The sequence below is a fragment of the Eutrigla gurnardus genome (assembly GCF_963514095.1).
Source record: "Eutrigla gurnardus genome assembly, chromosome: 16".
NCBI lineage: Eukaryota > Metazoa > Chordata > Actinopteri > Perciformes > Triglidae > Eutrigla > Eutrigla gurnardus.
The window spans coordinates 14,947,720-14,973,804 of NC_139927.1; the positions used below are offsets into that span (position 1 = coordinate 14,947,720).

At 41.4% G+C, this 26,085-nt stretch overlaps 1 protein-coding gene across 1 annotated transcript in view; it reads left to right on the plus strand.

Annotated features, from left to right (window-relative positions):
• The first annotated feature begins 1,410 nt into the window (after positions 1–1,410).
• man1a1 (mannosidase, alpha, class 1A, member 1) overlaps positions 1,411–26,085 on the plus strand; it is a 132,167-nt gene continuing 107,492 nt past the window's right edge. Inside the window, exon 1 of the mRNA XM_084030808.1 lies at positions 1,411–2,142. Coding sequence (XP_083886934.1) covers positions 1,633–2,142 — 510 coding nt within the window. The 5' untranslated portion in view covers positions 1,411–1,632. The remainder of the gene's footprint in view (positions 2,143–26,085) is intronic.

Genomic DNA, 26,085 nt, shown 5'->3' on the forward strand with positions numbered 1-26,085 from the left:
AGAGATTTTAATCTTTTGTTCTACGACATAAAATACACCAGTATATTTTAAAGCTTTTTATGTGTCTTGACAGAGGCATGTTCCCTGCTAGCTCACCTGGTAGAATGACTATAACTCTTAAATAAATGTAGTTGAGTAAAAATTACAATATTTATTTTCAAAATGTGGTGACGTAGAATTAGCATATAATGTAAATAATAATGGAATTAAGTAAAATACAAGTACCTTAAAACTGCGGGGTTCCTGCTATGTACATTTTGCAGTGGTCAAACAAAAATGCTAACGTTAAGTTGGATAGATTTTCACCATTAATGTTATACTCTATTTATATTCATGGACAACTAATTATAGCTATATCGGGAAATAACGATCCTGATAACCTAACTTCAACTTTGGCAAACTCAGCGGGCCTCAATTTAAATGCCGGGCCAAGTCTAAATTCTGACTAAAGCTAATGTAATAAGCGAGCAAAATCAGTCAATCGTGAGGCCGTGTTCACACATGCACTTTACCTTACATTTAATTAAATTACAGCCTGTGAATTATAACACTCATAACGTTACTTTGATAAACATTTAGGAAAATAATTGCCACCAATGTCTATATAATCGGGTCGGGATGTCCCAATCACTAGAGGCAGAGGCGCTGTTTGTGAACAGGCAAGGCAGGCAACTGCTTGGGGCCCCGAGTTGCCAGGGGGCCCCCGAGACTCGGCCCGAGGGCTGTTTTATGAATGTTTAAAAAATCAATTTGATGGAGCTGATGGAAAATGAAGAGGAGTTATCCATCTGGCAGTGAGAAGAGGAAGAAATTGTTTTTATTGTTCTTGACATTTATATATGCACATTTTGAATATAAAAAACGTTGGTTTCATACATCTTTCGTTGGCGTCAGATTATTTAGAAGATTATTATTGTTATTGTTTATTTAGAAGGGCCCCACTGAAAATTTTGCTTGGGGCCCCAACAGACTCTAGAATCGCCTCTGACTAGAGGAAACACTGAACTGTATTTAAGCACTTGAGTAAAAGTAGTTTACTTTGTTGCTTTACACAGCTGGTTTTAAGGCTCATAGCTACTGGGTTTGTGAACATAAAAAAAAATCTAAATCTGCGAACAGAACCACTATTGAGGCAGCTCCATGACGCAAAGTAGTAGAGTAAAAGGCAAACAAAAAAAAAGAAGGAAAATCTTTATAAAATGTGTCCAAACTCCAGTCATGTGGCGGTTCTTCCTGTTGTACCGTTGGTGCGTGCAACGTGAAACTGTAATCCCGGCTGTCACCTTCTATATACCCGGACGTTGAACGGACACGCCCCCTCGTGTCTCGACCACTCACAGGGCAGAACGCGATTGGCTCACCGCGGCTGTCAGTCACGCCTATCCACCGTTGCTTCCTGTGTGAGCCAGTGGACTCGATCTGTCTGCAGAGAGTCTTCGGTATGGGCAGCCGCCTCGCTCCTCAACTTTTTACCGGAGATTTTACCACAGTTACGTTACGTTTGACACGGTTTAGATACGCCGAAATGGATTTCTGAACACAATTACCAGAAAGTGAGTCCGACGTGATTCAATTCGACCGTTTGAATTCATTTTTTTGTTGTTGTTTTAGTTGTTGAAGGAAGAGGGGAAAATGCCAGTTGCAACTCTTCTGCCTTTCACCGCGACCCCGAATAGGAAGTCTGCCAACCCGACCTCCTTCAGGTTGACAGAGAAATTCATTTTGTTATTAGTGTTCAGCGCGTTTATAACCCTGTGTTTCGGGGCCATTTTCTTCCTGCCGGACTCGTCCAAGCTGCTCAGCGGAGTTTTCTTTCATTCCTCCGCGGTGGAGACCAACACCCGCACCGGTCCGGACAGCAGCGACCCGGGTTTGGCTGGAAACGACGAGAGGGTCCTGGCTAAAATCAGGAAAGACCACGAAAAAGCTCTGTTAGAGGCCAAGGATACTCTACAAAAACGTCCCGACGAGATAAAACAAGACATTGAAAATGAGAAGGAGGAAGTTGTAAAGGGGAATATGATCCAAGGTGGGAAGGATGTCAATAATTTACCTTTCGTTGAGTATCACCGGCCGCCAGGGGCGACTGGACACGAACCTGTGGACCCCGAGACCAGGGACAGACGGACTAAAATCAAAGAGGTAAGGATCTGTTGAGCTCACGCGCCGTTCGTTCTGTGAAGAAGAATTTCCGCCAACAATCTGTCATTTTAAGTTATATTCTTGGTATGTGGCAATTAGTTTTCATGGGTAAATGTGACTCAACCGCTTACACGAATCGTTAATATCCCCTTCTCAATTCGGCCGACGTTACTTACACTAGGGAGCACTGTAGCGAATGAAATTTGAACTTTTACGTGATGTCCGCCTGTTATCTCGAAAGTGCCCTGCGCAGATATAACGTTACCTTGAGTGTACAACACCAAGTAAACCATTATTGTTTTTTTGCCGAATAAAAGCTGACCACACTGGATAACTTGTAGTTGCCGAAATGTGCGAAACATCCACTCGTGTGAAGCTGAAGCCCGTGAGCCGTGTTGTGACGTCTGCGTACAACCGGTGAATCAGACACGTTGATTTAACGACTTTTTCAACTGAATTCGGCGTGGCGTCTTTACTTCTACGAAATGTAACAGCAGTTAGTTCCTGTGGAAAAAAAAGGGAGGCGTGCAGGATCCACCGCCCCCTCCGGGCTTATATACCTGTCTTTCAAGTTCCCAGTGCCAGGACAATACGGGTACTGTCGTAAAACCAGCTCTGATCAGTCACCACAGTGGGAACAGTGGGGAATCATGGATGTAGAGGGTTGAACACAGCTTTTAGCCTCTGGAATATGTAAACATATGACCTAAATTCACAGCGTCCTCCACTGAGCTTAACCTGAAGATTGGCTATTTTAAGTTGACCTCCAAATTCATGCTTGGTTTGAAAGCCTGACTTATAATTTCTATAATATTAATAATAGCCACTTATTGGAGGCATAACCCAGCCTGATGTTTATTTCCCGAGTGTCACGGTGCCCCTGTGTGTGGCTTTTATTCAATAGCTTGTGTGCCTCCTGATGTCTTGTCATTCCACACTGGTGAAGGCAAAACTGTAGCCTGTAGCCGGGGTGAAAAAACACCAACAGGTAGCATGTTTGGCATCACTGTGTTGCATCACTGCACAGCATGTGCGTGTTTGTCTGAGGAAACGGGTGAAAAGCCCAGTGGTGAGGTCTCAGAGGTGGTTTCAGGTGGCTGCCGATGGGGTTCGGCAATGCCACTGCATGATCTCTGCTCTCTGATATAAAAATGTCATCACTGAGAATTTTAATCGAATCTACATGGAGATTACTGTAAGATCCTGTTACCCTGTTTCCTGTGGGGCTTTCAGAGAGAGCAGTCGTAGGTAGGTCTGCTCAGTGAGCTGACTTGCTTTACTCATTCAGGTGGTTAACTGCTCAGGTCACGCAGACGACAGTTGAGTGAGTGAGCAGATAAAGGTTTGGTGTCCTGACTGAGCACATGTGGTTCATGTTAAGTCATTGAGATGGACTGATATTTGCCATTGATTGAAAGTCTTTCTAAAATGAGATAGCTTCAGGTCATTAAATCCCAGAGCTGATATGAAGGAGGGGGAACTCTTTGAACAGCCTTGATAGTGTCTGTAGGGCGACAGTGAGCACTGACTAAATGAAATATCACAGTGAAAACTCCACTATCAACAATCATACCACATTGGACGTTGACTTTTTGTGCTTTTAGGGGAGAATCAGTAGACCAATTGGCTAAAGTCTAATAAGTTCAGAGAATCTTATCAGTGAACACTGATGCCACTTTCAATCCCACTAAAAGACAAGAATTAATTTTCTGCAATATTATGTTAACCAAATTGCCCTTCACTGTCGAGCCTCGTATCACAGAATAATATTTTATCTATATACTGTGTATGTATGTCGCTCTGGTTGTAAATGCTGCCCTTAAACCTAAAAAGATTTTTGATATTGAACACACGCCGAACACATGCCGATGGAGCATGTTTCCTTAAGATGACACCTGCACTAAAAGGTGACGCTGTCAACTACACGAACACAGTATTAAACACATCACGTCCACGACGACCCCTACCGTGCAGAAACTACAGTTTGCCGCTGCCGCCGCCCAGGCCTCTGTTCGGTGTTGTGAAATTGATCTGTGAACTGTGTGACCTTGCAAATACCAACCGAAAGCTGGTGGGAGAAAAGTCAACACAACTTTGAAAAGGGAAGATTTGTTTTGAAGATTTCTTGTTTTGTCAAGGTGATAAGCTCTGTTTAAAAAGTGGAAACACAGATTGTCTTGCCCAGGGCTCTTTTTTTAAAATGGCCAAATATTAAATTCATTTGAACCTGAAAAAAAGTACCTCTGGTTTCCAAAAGTTGCACTGATGATGATATTTTTGTAATTTGATTCGTTTTTATAACATGTTTGTCAGCTGGTGATCTGTAGGCGGCATCAGTTGTAAAACACACTTTTCTCACCCACTGACATTTGAATCATCATTATTATGCAATGCTCAGTTCCGTAGAACAACAGTGTAATTTTGATCAATTCTGAAATCAATGCATTCTCAAGCAATCCACATCCTCCTGGCAGCAAAGCACATTTGATGCAAGATACTCAAGTAAAACGTACCTCTCTTAATTCAACAAGGAAATCGTAGAGTTGATTCAAGTAACCTGTCCAGCTCATATTTGGGATAAATATTGACTCAGCGTTGTTGGTTGTCTCTCTTATGTGATTAAACATTATGATTACACAACGTCTACATGTCAGTGTTCATTTACCCATATCTGTGATCGCAGTATTGACTTGAGCCTCGGCAGCCGTGGTTGTAACTTGAGGAGTCGTGGTGAAATGGATAAAACCTGCAGCTATGTTCTGCTTTTGATAGGAGCTAATTGGACATGCTGGTCTAGTACATTTCAGGTTTTTCAGTTTGTCTCCAGAGAAGACAAAACGCTGTTCCAGATTACTTGCCACCATCAGTAAGATGTGTCAAACATTCAGAAAAAATATATGATTCTCGTTGTTGCTATCAATGAGTTTCAACATGTTCATGTTCGGTACTGCAATATTAGCTTAACACTTATCAAAATAGCATGTGTGGGTAACGTGGTTTTTGACACATCTGACAACTTGTGTCTTCCCCACATGTCTTTTTTGACATTTTCTGCTCAGTATGGTATTGTTTGAATTTGAACGATTCTGATTTCGATTCCGGTTCCAAACGATTCTCGATTTTTTTAAGAGGCAGGGTAAAAAAGTTTAGGATATTTTAAATGAGCTAGCTAACCAACAGTCTTTCTGAATTAAATAGTCTGGCCTTCTCCATCAATTTTAATTCTATGAACTTTTGACTTTTTATGAACTTTACTATGAAATTCTCACAGGGCTGTCTTCAGCTACAAATCGGAAAGCTAGTCCCGGTTCCAATCAATACTCGATTCTCGAAACCCAACCCTAATAATCTCTTTTGGCCAAAACACAGCCATATGAACATGGAACACTTCCAATGGCCTGGTTATTTATTCCAAGCTTCTTAAAATATTTGAATATAAAGTTCTGCGATCCAGGCTTCTTAATCAAACCCACCACCATCTGACTCAGTTATCCAGGGATCTGTCCTGCTGTGTTGTGGTCTCGGCGGTGGATGAGTGTTGTGTTTGTGATGAGCAGAAAGGACGGGCTGCAGGGGCCACTCTGTAAAGGATAAACGAACAGCTTGTTTTCGAGTGACCGCCACAATCCCACAATCGGCTAAATCTGTCTGTCTGCTTCAAATCAAAGGCTCTCTGGAGAGCCCCTCCTCCCTGCAGTTTTCATTCGAGGCTTTGGAGGCGAGAGCAGTGGTGGTAATAATGAAAACCGTTTCTGATAAACAGGGAAGCTCAAGGTTGATGGGGGTCGGTCGATGCTGGACGCTGGAACCCCTGGGTTATTTGACACTAGTAAACTACTCTCATCTCTGGTAGTAACATGTTTGTTACCGCCTCAAAGTAGATTCCATTTGATTGTTACCATCATAGCGCCCCTGGAATAATGTGATATACCGAGCATTGTTTTCCCATCAGGGAATTCGGTAAATTGTGACTTAGTGGGATGGAATTTTGTTTAAATGTGCATAATGGAAGATTTGGAGCTTTTCGTGTGCCTCTCAAAGGCTCTCAACATGGCAGTGCCAGAGCCGGCAGCTTGTAGCTAGCCGTGCTAACTGTGCAAACGTGTTGACGGAGCTCAAAGTTGTTTACCTGCAGGGGAGCTGGGGGTGGTTGCTTCTAGGCTAATTAATGAAGGTGTAATGTCACAATTGTTGGCGGCAAAATTATTGCGATTCACGATATTATCCCCGTAATGGTCGAAATATGCTTGAAATGCTTATTGGCACCAAAACACACTGAAATTACTTTACTTTCTATTCATTTTAAATTCACCACAATCAATAGGAGACTTCTTTTATTGCCATCCGCTTCCACTTCCAATGTTAAACATGCTGGAATCACTTCACCTTTTGTTCGGAATTATCTCAAATAAGATGATCATGTTTCACTTCTCCCTTCATAATTAAATACAGGATACATATATTTAAAAAGAAGTTGTTTTTTTAATGAGGCTCTATTTTTCACTTCTCTTCCATTATGATGAGCAAGACAGCTTTTTCAAGTCACTCGTGACAATATTCACGATTATCCCGATAATGGAAATTCACCAAGATCGGTTACTGTGAGTGTTTTATTTTTTATTCCCTAATATCAACGTAAGTCAGGAAAGGTTCGGATAACACCCACCTGTCTGCTCAGTTCGGTATTAAGCCACTATATCTTTACTTTGCTTTAATAATGCTGTGACTCCTTAAATATTGCAATAAAAACAGTGAACAGTGAAATTGCTCTAACCTACTCGACCCTTGTTAGCGATCAGTTTGAAAAGGTCAATGGGTTATTTCTATCTGTAACCCTCCACCCAACCGAGGTAAACTACAGGTCAGATGCTGCCTGGCTTTGTTGCAAAGGTGCCGTGTTTACAGATTTAAACTCAATTTAACAATATTGATTTTTAAACGTCTTTTAACCAATGAGATGAAGAGAGGTGAAACGGAATGATGGGGAAATGATGGATTGTTCCAACTCTACTTAGTAAGTAAAGCCAACAGACAATTGCATCTTTTCACTGTGGCAATTGCATTCGTTGATTCTGCATTTCCTGGTTCTTCACATCAAAAATTACACCGGTAATATATTACACTGCATGCTGGGTTGGGACCCCCTGGAATGCCCTCAATGATCCCTGGGGAAACCTGGAATTACTCTAAAAACCACTGCAGAGGCTCTTATCTTTGCATTTTTAATATATAACAGACTTTTTGCTAATTAATACACACAGACTCACCTTTTACGCTCTGAGCAACCGCCGCTGTCCTCTCTGACTCATCATCGTGTGTGTGTGTGTGTGTGTGTGTGTGTGTGTGTGTGTGTGTGTGTGTGTGTGTGTGTGTGTGTGTGTGTGTGTGTGTGTGTGTGTGTGTGTGTGTGTGTGTGTGTGTGTGTGTGTGTGTGTGTGTGTGTGTGTGTGTGTGTGTGAGATATCTTATGAGGGGCGGCTCGTTGCTGCTTAGGTATGCAGATGAGATGCAAATGGCCATTTGACGAGCCATAAGGACAGCGCGTTTGCAGTATTTATTCCTTTCAGCTCACCATCTTAAAGGACAATCGCTTAACATCTTGTCAGCCCGGCAACACTGTCAGCAACTCTTCGTCTTTGAAATGCACAAACGCACTTACAAAGAGGAAACCGTACGCAATGGCTTGTGTAAACACTCACTCGCTCATGCTGTTCGGAGAGCAGTGGATTAGAGGTTAGTGGTTTGTAAAGGTTTTCTCCTCGCCGTCCAAAGCCGACGGTCGAGCAAAGATGAAACGGCATTCTTCCCCCTCTCCTCTACATGCCTGTCCTTTCCTTCCCCTCTCTTCTTTTTCTTATTTCCTCCCTCTTGTCCTCTTTATCCTCTCTTTGTTGTTACTTTTGTCCCAGTTCAATTATTTTTCCCACTCCCAAACACGATTGTTTCTCCACTGCATGTGTGGGTGCATCTTTGTGAGTGTGCATGCGTATCACCAAAACAGCCATTTTGCTGCTTCGCCAACCTTGAGAGCCAACAATAAATGATCGCGTTCTGTCTCTTTTACAGGCTAACTTGGGAGCCAATAAGTCCTATTTTGGTATCGACCGTTTGAACTAATTGCCTCTGGTTCCCTGGCCCTACCTCTTTTCTTAGAGTGGAAACCAGACGTACGTATGTGTGTCAGATAGAGTTACTGCTCGCCCTTCCAGGTGCTTTTGCTAATTGTAGCTCTAATGGCTATAATAGCTGTGGCTGACAACCAGCCCTACTACTGCTTCTACATGTATATACATTGTGTGAGTGCTAATGTAGATAGAGGCCTCCTTTCAGTCCTCCAACAATGGAAGCCCTGTTAATTGCAAATGCTAATTTTAGTAAAGATGTAGAGAAGTCATCAACGGCTGCTTTTATGTCGAACTTCATATGTCTCTCATCTGAATTAGATTGCAGAAGGAAAATGGCTAATGTAAACTCGTTGGGCATTTGGAAAGCAATGTAGGTCTTTAAATATTGAATAAGTTGATTTAAATGAGGAGCATTTGTGTGATATTTTTAGAATACCTATGTTCTTTGCACTCTCGCCTGTTTGAGTTCTATCATGATGTTTAAAGTGGCAGTCCGTAACATTTTCAGCTATTTAATTGTTACTATCTATTGAGTGAGTTAAAACAATGGTGATTGATCATGTGACCCACCAATGAAAGTGCTTGTACTTGCTGCTTTGCCCAGAAATAGGATATCTGTGTCTGTGGCGACATTCCCACACAAACTGAGTGACGCGTTTTTCCGTCAGTCAGCAGCGGTTGGTCTGCCCAGGTGGAGCTACTCACGGAAGCGTATGCTGCGTTTCATTGTAATCAGAAATCGGTAACTTCCAACTGCTGAGTCAGGCTCCCTCTAGTCTAAAGTGTTTGTCCAGCGCAGGTACATTTCATTACTGCTGACTCACAATAGAGGATCAACAGACAGAGAAAGAAGACCATTCAACTTCCAGTCTGAAGAAAAAGAAGAAAAAAAAAATGAATGGAAGTAAAGAAGGGCAAGTAATCAAGAAGCAAAGAGACCACCAACGAGGGAAAATGATAGACCTCCTTTCAGCGTGGAACATTTGAAGGCATCACACAGATGAGAGACCGTTGGCACTGTTCGTGATGAGGTCCCAGAGGTTCGCCTGCAGTTCAATCTACCGCCAAAGAGGCCGCTAAAAGCAACATATATCAAATCTTACGGATTGCTACTTTAACTGCTCTGCAGAGGAAGAGGAGACTGTCTGTTTCTTTTCTTAGTCAACACAAATCACAAAAGATAAATCTGCAGTACTGTTCACTAAATGTTAATGCTACTTTGTTTCTACTCTCTGGGAACACATGCTTTCACATCATTGGTTGGGTTTTCTGGAAGATATATCCTAATTTCCAAGTTTAACTGATAGAAGTATGTACAGAGAAAATGGTCTGATTCATTTCAAAATACCCGTACAGTGTTTTGGATGAGAATGACTTGGTTGTAACGCTGCTGCAGAGAGACGGCCCTCCACTGCTGGAGATACAACGCAGATGAGCACTATCCTTAAATCTTTTCTCACCATATTCTGTTGAAATTTTGTTCAGCGGAAAGATTTCATATGAAAATGGCATAATTTTTGTTCCGTCGACGGATGATATTGAAGGAAACCTTTACAGGAAACATTTGCGAAGAAATAATCAAGAGATTTTTGGCCACTGTAATATATCAGGATGTCCAACGTCTTCCTTCCAAAGACAAATCATGCTGCACCTGTAGCCCAAGGCAAGGACGCTGGCTAGAAGTGTAAGATCCCGGTAATGTATAATGTAATAGTGTAATAAAGTCACAGTAAATGTATAGTCCAAGTGGATTGCCCGCAAGGCTTAAGATAGTTGACTGCATCCATTATTATGGATTGTTACAGCACGGCTCTTGTGAAGTCAGTGTGGCTGGATTGGTCCAGTAGTTGGGATTCAGGGTTCGTACTGGGGGAGGATGAGGATGAATCTCCAGTTGTGTTGCCTCCTGGCTGTCTAGGAGGGAATATAGACTCCAGACTGACTGATGGGGGCATTTAGCTTATATAGACACTCAAACTGTCACGTCTTCTATAGATTTGTGTCTACGTGTGTAGTTTTTGCACAGTCCAGCCATAGCCGGAGGCAGGCTGCAGCATCCCACACACCACAGGGCTGAGATGGTGGTATGTTAAGCTTTATTGCCCATGGCCCGTATCCATCTATGAGGTACAGCCAGCGCTTTGTCGCAGTTACTCTCTTAGCTCCGTTCCTGCTCATGCATAGTCATTGAGCATTGATTTGGAAAGTCGTCGAGCAAAATCAATCGGATGGATTGTTATTACTATAACCTAGTATATGTGCTGTAGGTCAGGGCACGAGCAAGTCTTATAGCGTGAATGGGGAACTGCTCAAGCAAATGCACGGGGCGATACATATACATTATTCCAAGTGAAAGACACCCATGCCGCCTCACTGGGTTTTCTGCCAGCATGAACGGCATGTGCGTATAAACTTGCATTTTTGCTCTTGCCTTTTACACAAACCTTTGTTTATTGTTTGTCTTATGCTTCATTATACAGTGGCATAGAGTTTGTCAAAATCAAAAGGGAAATAATCAATAAGATCAATTAATCGGTAAAGTAGTGGAGATATTAGTTGAGGAATATTAGTCGTCCTCCAGTCAGTTAATGCTGCAGTGCCTTTAGCTTACACTAGAACGTGTGAAATTAGTGCCTGGAAAAGTTAGCAAAATAAAATGTCAATAACGATCTACTACAATAACCCTTCAGTCTCCAGACACGCGTCATTTGAAATGCCTGTGTTCATACTCTCTTTATGAACATGAACTGCCGGACGTGCACTTAAACTTTTAAAAAGCAAGTCCAAAAAGAGACAAATTGTACTGCAAGCCTGCAAAAAAAAAAAGATTTTTCCGGTCAGACAAAAGGAAGTCTTGTGGTGCTTCATATTCTGTCTCCCCCACTTAGACCTCCTGTATGTACAGCCTGACATTTTCAGCTAAATGGCAGCTTTGGAGCTTTGCTTTTCTTCATCGAGTCCTATCAATACACCACAGGCTTTGGCCTGCAGTTGGTTTAGTGTGTGTGTGTGTGTGTGTGTGTGTGTGTGTGTGTGTGTGTGTGTGTGTGTGTGTGTGTGTGTGTGTGTGTGTGTGTGTGTGTGTGTGTGTGTGTGTGTGTGTGTGTGTGTGTGTGTGTGTGTGTGTGTGTGTGTGTGTCAAGCGGCTGCCTATTGACAGATTCCAGCAGCTCTACAAATGTTATGTGACCATGTTTTATTTGGTGCATACGAGAATTATGAGTGTACCCCGATTTGGTCTCTCTTCCCCTTTCTGACGGTCATTTTCTTTCAATTTCATTCATTTTCTCTCTTTACATAGCGTCCAGAGCCTTCATTCCCCTCAGCTTAAGCTGTAACTTTTATTTGAGAGAGCGTATTATTAGAGACAGGATTTGAAAATCTACTTTTATGAATTTGTTCATATTTTAGTGAGAAACCTCCTTGTTTACTGTTACTATTGATTGTATTAATTTGCCATCACGTCTGCGGTTAATGAAAACTCTGCTCTTTCTCCATCTGTTTCACATTAAAACACTTCCAGCAGTTCAGAGGGCACATCTCTTTCCCTTTTACATCATCTGCAGGAAGTGTGTGAGAGCCATTAAAATAGAGATAGTCAGCTCACCCTTGGCCATTGTAGCACATTGTAGAGAAAAAACACATCATTTAAGTGCATGGGAGATACAGGATTAAAAAGGTCCCGACAATGCATGTGCAACATTAGTAGTATTAGGACTGGATTATTAACTTTCTTTAGACAGTGATGAATGCTAAGCAAGGCCTCACGGGACTCACACATGTATGTAATGTATTGGCCGGCATTGCCATTAATGACCATGCCTTGTGCATGTGGTGTAGGGCGCCGCTGTCTTCTCTGTAATTTGTCTTGTTCGAGCCAATGGACTGCTAGCTCATTAGCATCCAGAGGTTATTGATTACATTTGAAAACGCTTCAGTGTAAATCGCTATGTAAAATTGGAGAGTGAACAACGTGGAACCAGGACAAATCAGTTTAAAGAGGTGTTTTAGGGTGGTGGTTAGTATTTTTTTAGAAGTTGGTAAAGTGCAGTGGGGTGTTAAAATGACATGACACAGCAATATCTGGGATAAGATGGTCTGTATCAACACAGTTGTTCGATGGTAAATCTTTGCTTCTTTCTTAGAACAGAGTGAAAAGCCCATTTTTTAATCGATCTTTGGTGGATTGGCATCTTGCTCTTGTCAGATTACGCTGTAACAAGATGAGATAGTTTGTAAGGAGTAGTAAGTATGAGGGCAAGCATCCTCCGGTTGGTACTCATTGTGGGGGAAAAAAACAGTTTAAAAAAAATAGATAGTAGACTAAATAGATAATAGAAAGCAATGGGGCAATGCTAGTGGATCATTCAACGGTGATTAGAGTGGTGAATCGCTCAGAGAGATGATTGCTGGGTTGAAGCTCCCCAGCTTCCTGTGGGTTATTTTCTTCCAGAAAAAAACACAGGTTTAGTCATGTGAGAGGAGCTCATGATAGAGTATCTATCTAAATGATTAAATGCTAATGACAACAGGAATAGAGATGCTAATGGCAACAGGATTAAAGATGCTAATGACAACATGAAAAGGGAACGGTTCCTTTCCTGAAAACCTTGGATTATCTGAAGCTGAAGCTGATTTCAGATGTTTGAATACTCAACCGAGACTCAGGTGTTTAATATCAACCAACAAACTCATCAAATGAGAGTTTGCCAAGTCAAATAAAACCGGACTTTACCGTTTGAGGATAGCAGCTCTTTTGCAGTAGCTAAAAGAGCAATGTGGAGAGAGGTAAGAGGAGAGCTGTGTGTTTAGATGTAAGTACTAGTATTATATTAATTTACAAAACCATATGGCTGAGCTCTAGTTCATTCAAGTTGGAATGACAAATGCACTGAAGCCTGAACTTGAACGACCTGCTGCCCGACGGGAGCCGAGTAAGGGGCCTACCTTTGTCTGGGACACACTGAAACGTCGTACCTCATTCTTTCTGCCAGCAACCAGCAACAAGTTGCGGCACAAGCACTTTCATATTTGTCTGACTGATTTTAACATGAAGGAATTTATTATCATCTGTTCTCACACAAGACCAGTTCTGTTTGATGTGCTTCACATGGCCTGAGACTGAATTATTGAGTATGTAGCACACACAAAGAGGAGGAGGACAATTAGGGATGTATACGCAAGGTAGAGACAGTTTAGTAGAGTTAGATCAGTGGAGTTAATGTACTCCATTTTATGTACTGTTCAGGGTCAATAACTTTGTATATTATATGGAACAAATACTCAACATTATGATGTGTTTTTTACCCCTCTTTATGGCCGGTTTATCTTCTTTTATACGAGTTTAAAAAGCATTCTAAATGCAGACAGTGTTGAACATTAATAGTTTGCTGCACAACAGCACAGCATTTACAGCTGAGTAATGACTGTATGTGAATGCATCACTCTGGCAGACTATTCCTCACTGTTGTTAACTGCATTTGTATACAGACTTGTAAATGTAAAGATTAATAATGAACACAAATTTGCCCAACATGTACTTGCATCTGGGTAGGCAGCTAAATAAATTGGAATATATTTAAAAAAATTCATGTTAGCAGTGTTATTTTTGGGAAGGGTATGAAAATGTTCCCAAATTGCTCTTTATCTCCAGCTGATGTTACCTAGGATATGAGCCAGAATTCAAGCCATTATGCACACATCTGTTGTTTGAGATGAGCTCACTGTGTATCGTCCGCCTATCAAATTTTCCTATTCAGAGTTATGATACCCCATACTAAATTTTCCTATTTATTCAGTGGTTTGTTTTGAAGGTGACCCACCTGTCTACACTTGGAAAGGCATGCCTGCGATGTTCATAACGCTAAAAAAGGCCGCGCAAAGGCCAGAGACATAAATTTGTCATTTCACATTCTGTCAACAAGTTGCCAATTTATTCTTGGCAAATACAAGCTCCTAGGTGTTGGCACAAACACGCTGGCTGCTTTCAAATGCTCGAGCTGCTTTGGATTTGGAAACCCTTTAGGCTGCGAGCCTTGAGAGTGGATGAAGTTTTTTGTGATCAAGACTCATAGCCCATTGATAGAGATGAAGGAAAATGCTCTTGGATATTCAATATTAACATGTCCGAAGCACTAGGGGGGTCATGGCTGACTGATTCTCTCTCCTTAATCCAATTCTGTCTAATACCCAGAATCATAGGCTGTCAATCACATACTCCATTTATTTTTCAATCTCCCCTTCCTTCCTTCGTGCCTATTTCCATGTGAGGGCTAGCATTTTAACACTGCAAGCTCTACTGCCCTGCATATTGCATCAGCTCAGGACCTGATAATCTCTTGGTAGGATGAGAGATTTACAGACCGTGAAGTTCTTGTTGTCTGGCTGTTTATTTGAATTGTTCATATCAACATATCTAATCTGATCCATCAGAATTAAAGGTGCTTAATTCGAAATGCATATCTATCGCCTCCACAACACTCTCACCATGGCGACAGTTGAGCCGGCAGCCTGCGGCTAAGGGGGAACCAGAGGGTGGGTGCTATGCTTGTCTGCGACCAACCTATGAGTGCAGAGCAGCGGCCGTGAGCTAGCCAGTGTGGCACCCACGGACATGCACTAAAGGGCGGGTCCATCTATGTCAACAAAGCAAAGAGAAGCTTGGATAACAACACACACAGAGGGACAATTACTTAATTCTCTGCTCAGGTAGATGTGGCTGTTACAAAACCCACTGTACGTTACCAGCAATACTACATTCATGCTCCGAATGGCCTATTGAGAATATTTCAATGTCTGTACATGGATACTACTTACTGTCAAATGTCACTCATCATCATGTTTGACACACGTTTAAGTTTCCATCCCTAAATCGACAGCCAAATTGAGCAACAGAACAGTATACGCTTCAGGCGACGTTTACCTTTTTGAAAGGCATTTCATTCAAGCTAGATTAACAGTTTTTCTATACCTAGGGTCTGATTCACTAAGGTTGCAGGTAATTACACAATCAGCAAATGGGACTGCCCTCTGGGCAAGGTCTATTAGTGACAGAGCCGAAAAGTTGCAGTATAACGGTGGACTTTGTGCAAAATCAGCAAGATTAGAGGCAAAGTCACAATGCAGTGATGCTGAAACAGAAATGTCTTATAATGGAGAAATGGACATTCATAAACATTCACTAAGGACACAATTCAACTCCAGCTGAGACAGAAACAAAAGAGATTGCTCATAAAAATCCACATCTCCTCAGTATAAACATCTTACAAAGAGAGTGCATTAGCATCTCAGTGAATGCCAAGTTTATCAACCGCACAGCCATAACTCCCCATTCGCTCTTCGTTTTCTAAAAAAAAAAGTAATTTGGTATGACTCCTGTTTCTCTAAGAAGCTTTTTCGAACTCATCCCCTGCTGTCACTGTTGTTCCATAATACTTAAGATTTTCCATCACATTCTTCCTTTAAATTACCTGTAAAAACGTTTCCATGCAAAGCAACATTGCAATTTGTGTGAACTTTAGCAAATTAATTGCAAGCTCTGTTCCTGCTGGACAAAAAAAAAACTTAACACCCACAAACAATTGACTTTTCTCTTTAGTAGGAAACCCACCCAGGGTGTCCACCCAGGTGGACACGCAAACTGAAGAAAGTGTAATTTTACCACTGATAATAAAAAAAACCTTCATCAAACTGTCTAGAGACAGTTAAGTCTCAGTACAATTCCTCTTCTTAATCCCCTTTGAGCTTTTCCCCTCCGTGGTATGAACTCCAGTTTTGATGTGGTGTGTTTTCCTCTTTTCTCTCAGACACATGCGTTGGCTGTGTGCTGCTGCATGCCCAGTTCAATTTACCGGGGAGAGAGGCAAGCCATTTACACAAGCTAAATTATTCAACCTGCATCCAATCTAACACACGGGATGAGGAAGATGAGTGTGTCCGAGTAGATACCGGTCATTATGCACACTTGTATGCTACACATTTTGTCTTAATGGAGATGATATAATGATGCATTCATATGTTAATGAAAGCATTTTTGTGAACTTTATTGGAGGTATTGTATCAGACACGCAGTCATTAAGTGTACAAATGAAAAGGTCACCAAAAAGGTCGCAGAAGGAGGGCGCGAGACTGAGAAGAAAAGGTCTTTTATTAGCAGTGATTGGTGTTTGAAGCTTTATTTATTTTATTTTTTTAATGAAAGCTTACTCTAGTTTTGAATTTCCACTAATTTCCAATGCCCCTCAAAGCATTATTTCAGGTGGGAAAAAAGCCTTTGAAACTTTCACAGTAGAAGATTGCAGCAAAATGAACTATTAGCGCAATAATTATATTAATTGATGTATAATTGTGTGAAGCCTCATCGTAACGTCTGAATATATCAAATTCAGTTTGCTATATATAGTATTATATCAGTCCATCACATCAGAGGTGGAACACTGACTGGAACCACATGTGATTTTAAATAAAGGAACATTGTCAGTAATCCAATAACTAACAATAATCCAAACACAAACTCTCTTAAGACCTCAAACCTGCCTTCATAAAAGGTGAAGGTCTTCTCACTTGATGTAGACCCATGAACCCCTATTTTTTTAGGGGTTCATGGGTCTACATGGGTCTTTTTTTAAATTTATCATCATGCCCTACATGTTATTCTATTATAGAAGGGGAAAAAACAAGCGTGTTTATTTACATTAATGAAGACTTTGAAGCCAAGCCGAGTCAGGATGCATAGTACCAAGGCCGTTGTATTGTGACCACCCACAGGTACAATTCAGCTTAAGCCGGTGCCCTTGTGTTACCTTCTCTGGATGGGTCTTGACCAATCATACAAATAATCTCAGTAAGGAAGTTGTGACCTGCTGGGAACTACTGCAAAATACTAGCACAACCTCTGATCTGTTTCATCTGTTCGGCTTGTTTGGCTCCCTCGCCAGACTTTTAGGTGTCTTTACAGAGTTGGCTTTGCCAAGGATAGAGTTCTTACAATTATTTGTCTTTCATGAGACTGCAAGGCACCATATAACAACCAGGATCTTGATTTCATTTGACAAGTGATCCAACAAGACTCCCATCAACGTTTCAAGTTGACAGTAGTGCCCCCTCCTTCCCTCTAGACTGCTTAAAAGCCACGTCTGCCCTGCCAGATCATTTTCGATTGAACTGATTGTTTTTTGACCTCTCCCACCACTGCACTAATAGTTACAAATGGAAGACTCTTATAAGTGTGTTAGCTGGCTAAATTAGATGCATTGGATTGTTGCCCCTCTGGTTAAAGAGAGGAGCACACGGGCTTCCAGCTGGGAACTTCTCTGGACAATATCTCCTGCAGTGTATCTCCTTGAGTGGGACAGAAATATAGCCTCAGAGAAAAGGCTTGTTTTTGTAAGAATTAATGGACCACAAAAGTCCACTGTGTTTCTGTCTTAAACGCTAATAGTGCACACACACACACACACACACACACACACACACACACACACACACACACACACACACACACATCATTTGTAACATAAAAGAGGTGTCTTTATATTCAGCCACCACTGAGTGAACTCAATTTATCAGTTAATGTACTTAGTTAATGAGGACATGGAATTCACAATAAATGGCATCTACTTATGTGGTTTAACAGCTGAAAGCTTGACCCTCTAAAAGGTCTGGTAAATGGAAGAAGTAGAACATATTTTCCACCGTGTCATGCATGAGTCTGATGTTCTTCTCATAGGAAATTCAGATATTCTGATATTTGAGTAGGCAGTTTTATCATCGCAGATGACATAATCAAAACTGTAATGCAATTGTATAGTAATTCTGGTTGGGAATATCCAGGTATTTCCAGGTAATACATTTGCGTAGAAGATTTGAAAGTGCCACGGTGACTTTATTATCCTTTTTTAATGTGTGGCTTAATTACTCTGGAGTGCAGTGAATCTAATTTGTCCCACTTTGTAGTGGAGACGTGGTATAATTATTACATTATCACAAGTTTAATATCTTTACCGAGAAAATATTGGACAATGTGAATCCGGCAAGAGATAATACCTGAGAATAGAGGGAACAGAAAAAGAGCTCAGTGCTTTTATTTCTCTTTGTGTGGAATGTAAAGTTACAAGGAAGTGTTTGGTTAAACCCTGATGTGCTGGTTGGGACAGTGTGGTGCAACTGTCCTTAACCTTTTAGATCAACTGGGTCCCATTGGATCCAACTGGATCAATTTGATCAACTGGGTCATATTAGATCCAACCAAATTTGTAAGATCTACTGGGTCCCTTAAGAAGCCAACTGGAACCTTTTAGATTCATTGGGTCCTTTAAGATCCAACTGGAGAAGCTGTATTGGATTAGCTGTGATTCTCCTGGACGATTAATGAACCCAGGAGATCCAACAGAAAACAAACTAAAAACAGTTTGATTAATTGACGGGGTCAATCCATCTGACACATTAATGTATATTAGATACATCCATTTAGATACAGTATACAACAGAAGTGAGTACACACTTGTGCAATGTCACCTAAATTTCAAATGTTTCTATATTGTATCACTTATCAATAATTGCATTATCCTTAAGTTGACAAGCCGCCCTTGTAAAATGACACCACAAACAGTACACTTGCACAATCTAGCTCTGAAAAACAGATGGGCAAGTGCTTTAGACTTAGGACTTGGGTTATCAATGGTAATGGGAGTTTCTGTGACAGCTCAGACAGTGCGAAGGACATTGCATAACATCAACTTCTATGCACGTCGTCCAAAAAACCCTCGCTTGCTCTTCGGCACAAAACTGCCAGTGAAACTTTGCTAAAGAAAATGAAAAGAAGCCTCATAAATATTGGGAGCATATTCTCGGGTCCAATGAGACCAAGATAAATTTGTTTGGCTCACATTGGATCCAGCATGTTTGGCATGAACCTGATCAGGACTACCACAGTGTGATGATTGGGGGCTGCATGAGTGCAAATGGTTTTGGGGAGATGACATTTATAGATGGCACCTTGAATGCATGTGGATATGCCAAAATAATGGCTGACCAGATGACTCCCAGTCTCCAGAAGCTTGGCAGAAGGACCAGTTGTGGTGGTGTTCTTGCAGAAAGTAGAAGGGGCCAGTTGGTGGAGGCTGTAGACTTTTTAATCTAGGCCATTTTCTAGCCACCCCAACCCATGGTACCAGTTTCATACTCCACTTTCATGGATGATATCACAGAAGTGTTTGATAGCGCGTTCAGTAAAAAGGTTAAAGCTGTAATAATGTGGACAAGGAGACAAAAATCTTTAATTTGTTCCTGTCAAATCGCCAGAATAGGCAGCTTCCACATTTCCGCTCAATCCAGCCAATTCATATTCTGTAGTTATTCCCCGTTCCTCTGGCTTAACGTCATTTGAATGGAGCACAGCATTCTGGCATTCTCCGTCGCTCGGTTCTCATCTCTGCCAACCTGTTAAACAAATGAGTGATGAGCTCAAGCTCTGGTGCTGCCGCCGCCGTCTGCCTTCTCTCCTGCCTGCTGTATCGAAGCGGGCAATGGCTGTAATGGAGGGAGGGAGAGAAAATCAATCTGCCTTTCACAAAGTCTTCATTAGTTTGCCTTTTGTCAAGCGGCTGGGTCAGTGGGCTGCTTCCTACACCAAGAGAAAGGTCAAGTCAATAAGTGTGTGTGTGTGTGGGAGAGAGAGTGTGTGGTTTGAGAGGAACTTCACCATGTGCCATGAAAAGTCATAGTGAAATGAAAAGAGGAATACCTTGTTTAATAATATCCTCATAAAAATGCCAAAAATGTATCTCATCACAATTCACTCTGTAGAAAACAGCTGGATTGCAGCAGCAGTTGTCAGAGTGGAAACGTAGCACATAACTGAATTTTCTTTTCCCAGTCACATCAAGATTATACGTATATGTATTTTCTTTATAGTTGTTGAGCCATGCCTCATATATCGTCCACCCTCTTGATCAGACACATGTGAGCTCAATTGGTCGAATTTTATCAAACGGCACCTCAAACGGTCCCAGCTCCGTAACGCGCAGGTCATAACTGTCATGGCTGGCTCATAATGAAAGTAATCATGTCATCGAGTCTTCCAAGCGGTCGTGGTTCATCGTTACATCTTTGTCAATAAGTGTGGTTTTACTGCCAGAAGCAGGTTTTTTTTTTAACCAAACGGCCGGTCGCAGATATAGATTTTTCTCCTTGTCTTCAGTTTCATCATTCGCAGCTCCCCCAGATGGACGTTGGCTAATATTGATTTATTAGTGTGTAATGTTGCTTTGTGGGTAGGCTTGGTCTGTTGACTTTGGTATCAACACTGAGCACAGTTAAGAACCAATCCGGCTATTGGGAACAACACACTTTATGACCCCATTCAGGTCAGTGGGTCTTGGCACAAGCTCGGCTCGGTCGGAGTCCTCGGATGTATTAAATGCAGATAAGGCCTGATGGGAAATGTATTTGTTTTATTGGCCGGAATTGACTTGGATTTCACTCGGTGGATGATCATTGATTAGTCAATGGCGGACAGTGAACTACATTACTACATTTTTATTGAATGAAGGGGCATGAAGAGGATGTCCATATTTGTCTGGAATTTTAATCATAATTGAATTTCGGTTGATAATGTCCGTATCCGTCTCTGTGTGACTGATGATAGCAATTTGACCTTTTCAGTATTCCCGCTCGGGCATAATATTGAATGGCTACATCAATGCGAAACAACAGTGTGGTTGCCGCTCTTTGCTCCATCTACCTGAAAACATGACTCAGCAGGCGACCTGTTCCTTCGGTGAGGAAATACAAATGGAGAGCTGATGGTTAACCTTCTGTGGAAATAAGCGTTTTGGATTTAAAGGATACAAACTATGGTCAGACCTTTCACATCTGTAGTCGGGTTCATTTGGTCTCTTCCAAAAGGGGAAAAAAGATGCATCATTGCCCTTTTGTGCTAAACAGTTACTTTGTGGTCACTAGGTTTTATTCACATTTTGAGGAACTGCATGAATATACAAACAATCCGAGACTTTGACTTTAAATGCATCGCAGAACAGGAAAAAAGTCCCACCCCCTTCGTTCAGACCTCTGTTCAAAGCTGCTCCCCCAGAAAGCCCAACGAGTGCTCAAGATCAGCAGAGTGCGCATAATCAGGAGGTAAGCATGGACAGACAGGCCGGCCCGACTCTTTTGATTGGACGGGGTTTTTACAGTCCTGCCACATCCACAAACATTTTTTTTTATGTCAGAGCTTTTAATGTATTCATTGCTATCGGTATGTTACGAGGATTTCAAGTAATATAACAGAAAGTGTTTCTGAATAGAATCGTCAGCTTGCAAGTTTGCTTACAGGGCTTGTCAGGAAGATGTTAAACTTAACGGCCACTTAGATAAATTAAATACTCTTAGTTTGTCTTGAACCGCAGCCTTTGTTGTTGCTCATTGTGGATTTGTTTGAGCTGTTTCCTCCTTCTCTTGAATATAAAACTACCCCTTAAACTTTTATCCAAATGGTGTGTGTTCAGTATTGTGTTTGGTAGTGTTTTGGACAGCTCAGGGCAGATTTAACAAGAGGAGGAGTGTCTTTAAACTAGAGAGGAGAACCTCTGAACCCCATTCATTCAACAAGCACTAGATACTGTGTGTGTGTGTGTGTGTGTGTGTGTGTGTGTGTGTGTGTGTGTGTGTGTGTGTGTGTGTGTGTGTGTGTGTGTGTGTGTGTGTGTGTGTGTGTGTGTGTGTGTGTGTGTGTGTGTGTGTGTGTGTGTGTGTGTGTGTGTGTGTGTGTGTGATGAAGCTGACTGACTTGGTGCTTGTTTTCAGCTAAATAGTTGCTGAAAGTTTGTCACCGTGTGTAGTGGTTGGTCATGTCTGCTAGTTTCACATACAGCCGCATAAACTGTTTGCTGGTAGCGGTGTAGCAGCTGCAGCTAGTCATCATGGATCAATGCATTAAACCCACTTTTCTGTCAGCACTGCAGGGATGCTGCATCTTTTTTTTTTTTATATACCAGCAGTACAATACTGACCCATATATGGTTGCTGAAATACTAAACCGCTTAGGAAATCCCTCACTGATCCCTGAAGAACTGGTCCCTAGGCGGAGAGAAGGATATTGTCCTCCGTCCCTGAGCAGTGAGAACATGGGAGGAGACGAGGTGGAAAAACGATTGGCTGGCAAGTGTTGTTCCAAAACAGCAGGGGTCAGAAAGCAAGTTCTGTGTCAGGGCTGCTTTGGGCTGTATCTTTTTAAAGATTTCTACAAACGGACTTGTGGCAACAAAAACCTTGTTCACAGCTTACTTGTCTTTAGGGGTGATTGCATTTGAATTGTGTGAGTATTTCTATACAAACAGAAGATAACAAGTACAACATTCTTTTCCAAGTAAACATGAATTTGGATTAAGGCATGGTTGACTTCTTGATGCCATTTCCATAGTTTTATCCCCACCCAGATTTACTCTTGTCCTTTTCAAGCATGTAGCCAAACCCGAGCTGCTGATTCTTATTTTAAGGGGAAACACTCCAGGAAAATAAGGTGAAAATGAACTAATGGATATTGCCATAACACTTCCCCAGTCAATTACCTATCTGTTAATATGCAAATGAGACAGCATCTTATTAAATATATGCATACATTTCATACCCAAACAAAAATTGGATGAAGCCATGAAGATTGTTTACATTTTTTACAAATCTCTTTACCACCCCATAACTCCAGAATATACCATCAATGGCCATGTTTTAGGTATAAAATGTCAAGCTATGAACGGTAAATGAAGAAACCCCTCTATAAATACCTTCACAATATAGATAAAAATGGAGAGCTTGGTTTATGTACGTACTACTAAAGTGGCTCAAAGATGTGTAAATTCCATACATATTACAAGAAGCTACAGGTGAATATGGTTAAACAGTTGATAACTGACATTAAGATTTTGAAATCTAATTTTAAAGACACAAATGAGGAATTAGCTCTAACTAACTTTTGGTGGTTTAGGATTACGCAAATAGAAAAAGTGCGGTAAAATAAACACCTAAGCATGTATTTTAGATGTTGTCTTCCACTAGTCTGAAAGAAGCCATGTTATGGATCATCCACCACCATTATAATCTGGTGATGGCCTTTTGTGTGCTGTCACTGCAGACTTTGGCTTTAGAATCTCAAATGTGCCCCTGACGTCTTCGCTCTGGTGGTGCCTGTGAAAGCCAATGTATTTTTGAGCACATAGAATTCACAATCTTTTTATTTTGGGAGTTTTCAAAGTATGTGCAGGAAAAGCAGTACTTAGTTTAGAGCCAGTGGACTTTATAGCTGCGCTGAAGCGTCAATACATCCCCGTTATGACACAGCTTTCAATAATTACTGCATGTAAGTAAACTGTTAAATCAACCAGGAGAGACTCCAAACTATCCACATAGTTCCTCAGTTATCTTGTTGTTGAATATATGAATGCATTGCAGATGCACTCAGGAATGCCTTTCCCTGCAGTGACAGTGTAACTTTGACGACAGTAACAGCACTCATCGTGTTCACCATGATGAATTACCTCATGCAATTTATTTCCTGCAAATGGATTTTTTTTAGAACCGAAGTGAAATCAAATGGCTGCTTGAGAGGCAAGAAGCCCCATTTAAAAATTGGAAACACTACAGCACGGATGAGAAAAGATCATCAGTGATATAAAGTACGCATGATTTATAGCGACTGTGTAAAACAATGCAAATGATCCATACAAATGTCAAACTACTTTTGGGCATAGAGAGTTATTTCTTCAGCTGCTCCCATTTTTATTTCTCTGGCTCTAAAGTCACCTGTTGTGGCTTTCATAGGGCCTTTATTCGTGGCAGGCTTTGGTTTGCCTCATCCATGTCATGCTTTCTTGCTTCGAGAAAATTATATTTCAGTTGCTGTCCTGCAATGGAGAGAGATTTTCTCCCTCGTTTCGCTGGTCACCAAACCGCAGCCCACTGAGAAAATTGCTGCACCTGGGTTACTGGCCATTATACTTGCACATTTCTAATTCTAATTATTTGTACATGGACCATGTGAATGCCAGACTTGTGTTAATACTGCACACATGCAGGTGGGACAATATGTGCCTACAACTAGCTTTTGTGCTCTTTGTTCTCTAATGGAGCCTTCACACACAGGTGCACATAATAGTGTAATGTGCCTGTTATAGCGATGTCACAAGAACTGATCCTTCGGCACTGATTTGATGCCAACATTTAGAAAATGTAACGGTACTTCTTGTTCTACAGGACCGCAGGGGCTAGAGATACTGGCTGACGGGCTTGACCCTCTTAGTTTTACCGGATGTTGCATTGAGTTTAATTACAATACTTCTTTCTCAAGTATTAGTCGATGGTAAGTCATAACGCCATCATGATGTGATGTTTTCCCTCCAGTATAACATAGATATTAGATAGGGAATTATGCCCTGTCTAATTTCCAAACAGCTTTTGTTTTTTATGGGCTGCCACATTTCTGGTATCATATCATCTAGGACTGCACCATATAGGATAAAAACTGACATTGCAGCAATTTTTACTGCAATATATATATTATATATGAGAAAATACATAGATTTCCACCTAAAACTTTGTACATTTTTAAGATAAATGCATCAATGTGACACACTCTGAGAGCTAAATCAATTGTTGGGCCAGAGTAAAAAAAAATGCATTCATAAACTCACTGGTTGTAGATATGAAAGCAAAAATGTCCCACCCAGCACTGGTTGACAGTCGCGCCGGGAGTCCCATTCCTCCCCGTAGGGAGAGCGGGCGAAGTGAGCACTAAGGTCACAGTCCCGGGAAGCAACGAGATCAAGGCAAGGGGTGCCGTAAAGCTCAATCTCAGATCTGCAAGCCATCTTCAAACCGGGGTCTTTCCAAGCTGACCTAATGTCTCCGATCATGGGGAAAGGCGCTCACTGTGCGGAGGATCCCCACATAAATAAAGCAGCAAAAATAATTGTAGTGTGACTTAATTTGTCAACATTGCACATCCTGCGATGTGGCTGAAACAAGGTATTGTGCAGCCCTAGTAACGTCTGCTATCTTGAGTGCTGGCTCACTGGCATCTAATGGAACGGAGCTATTTGCACTGCAACAAGCCAAAATGTCTGTAGAAGAAGTGTTAGTTGAGCCGGACATTTATCTTGAAGTGAATCTGTTAATTGATGTGTTACATAGTCGGGACCTTCCCCTGCACTGTGTCTAACCCTAAAACCTGTCATTTTACTTGCACTTGTCTTATATGGATAAGATCCACCCCCCCCCCCCCCCCCCCCCCCAAGCCGTTTACCATCTTCCCTTCTCTAATATAGATGCAGGCCTGGGGTCTGGCACATATCAAAATGTAATTTCTATTTCATGATTTTTGATGTGTCAGGCCTCGCATCCCTCCGTCCCGTCTTTAAGATATTCAGATTTCTGTGAAATACATAAGATACTCATGGTATCTGGGAAAGTATGATTTACATCATCTTTTTTTCTGCTTGTTTTCCCCGAGTTGATCATAGTGAATGATTAATGCTGCTTCCCATAGGAGACTGTGGGTGCGGGCGCACTCGTGCATATGCTTGTGTGAAGTAGCAGATAGGGTTGAGAGAGATGCAGTATTTTTTTTTTTTTTCACAGAGGTGTACACAGTTTCTTAGATCCTCACAGAAAAAGGAAAAAAGGGGGTGGATATAGAGGGAGGGATTAAATTTAGGAGAGCATAAACACAGAGCGGCCTGGTAAACAACCCTGGAGCAACCAAAGCAACAAATCAACAACCATATAATAACCCGCAGAAGAACTTGATCACTTTAAACTTTCGGTG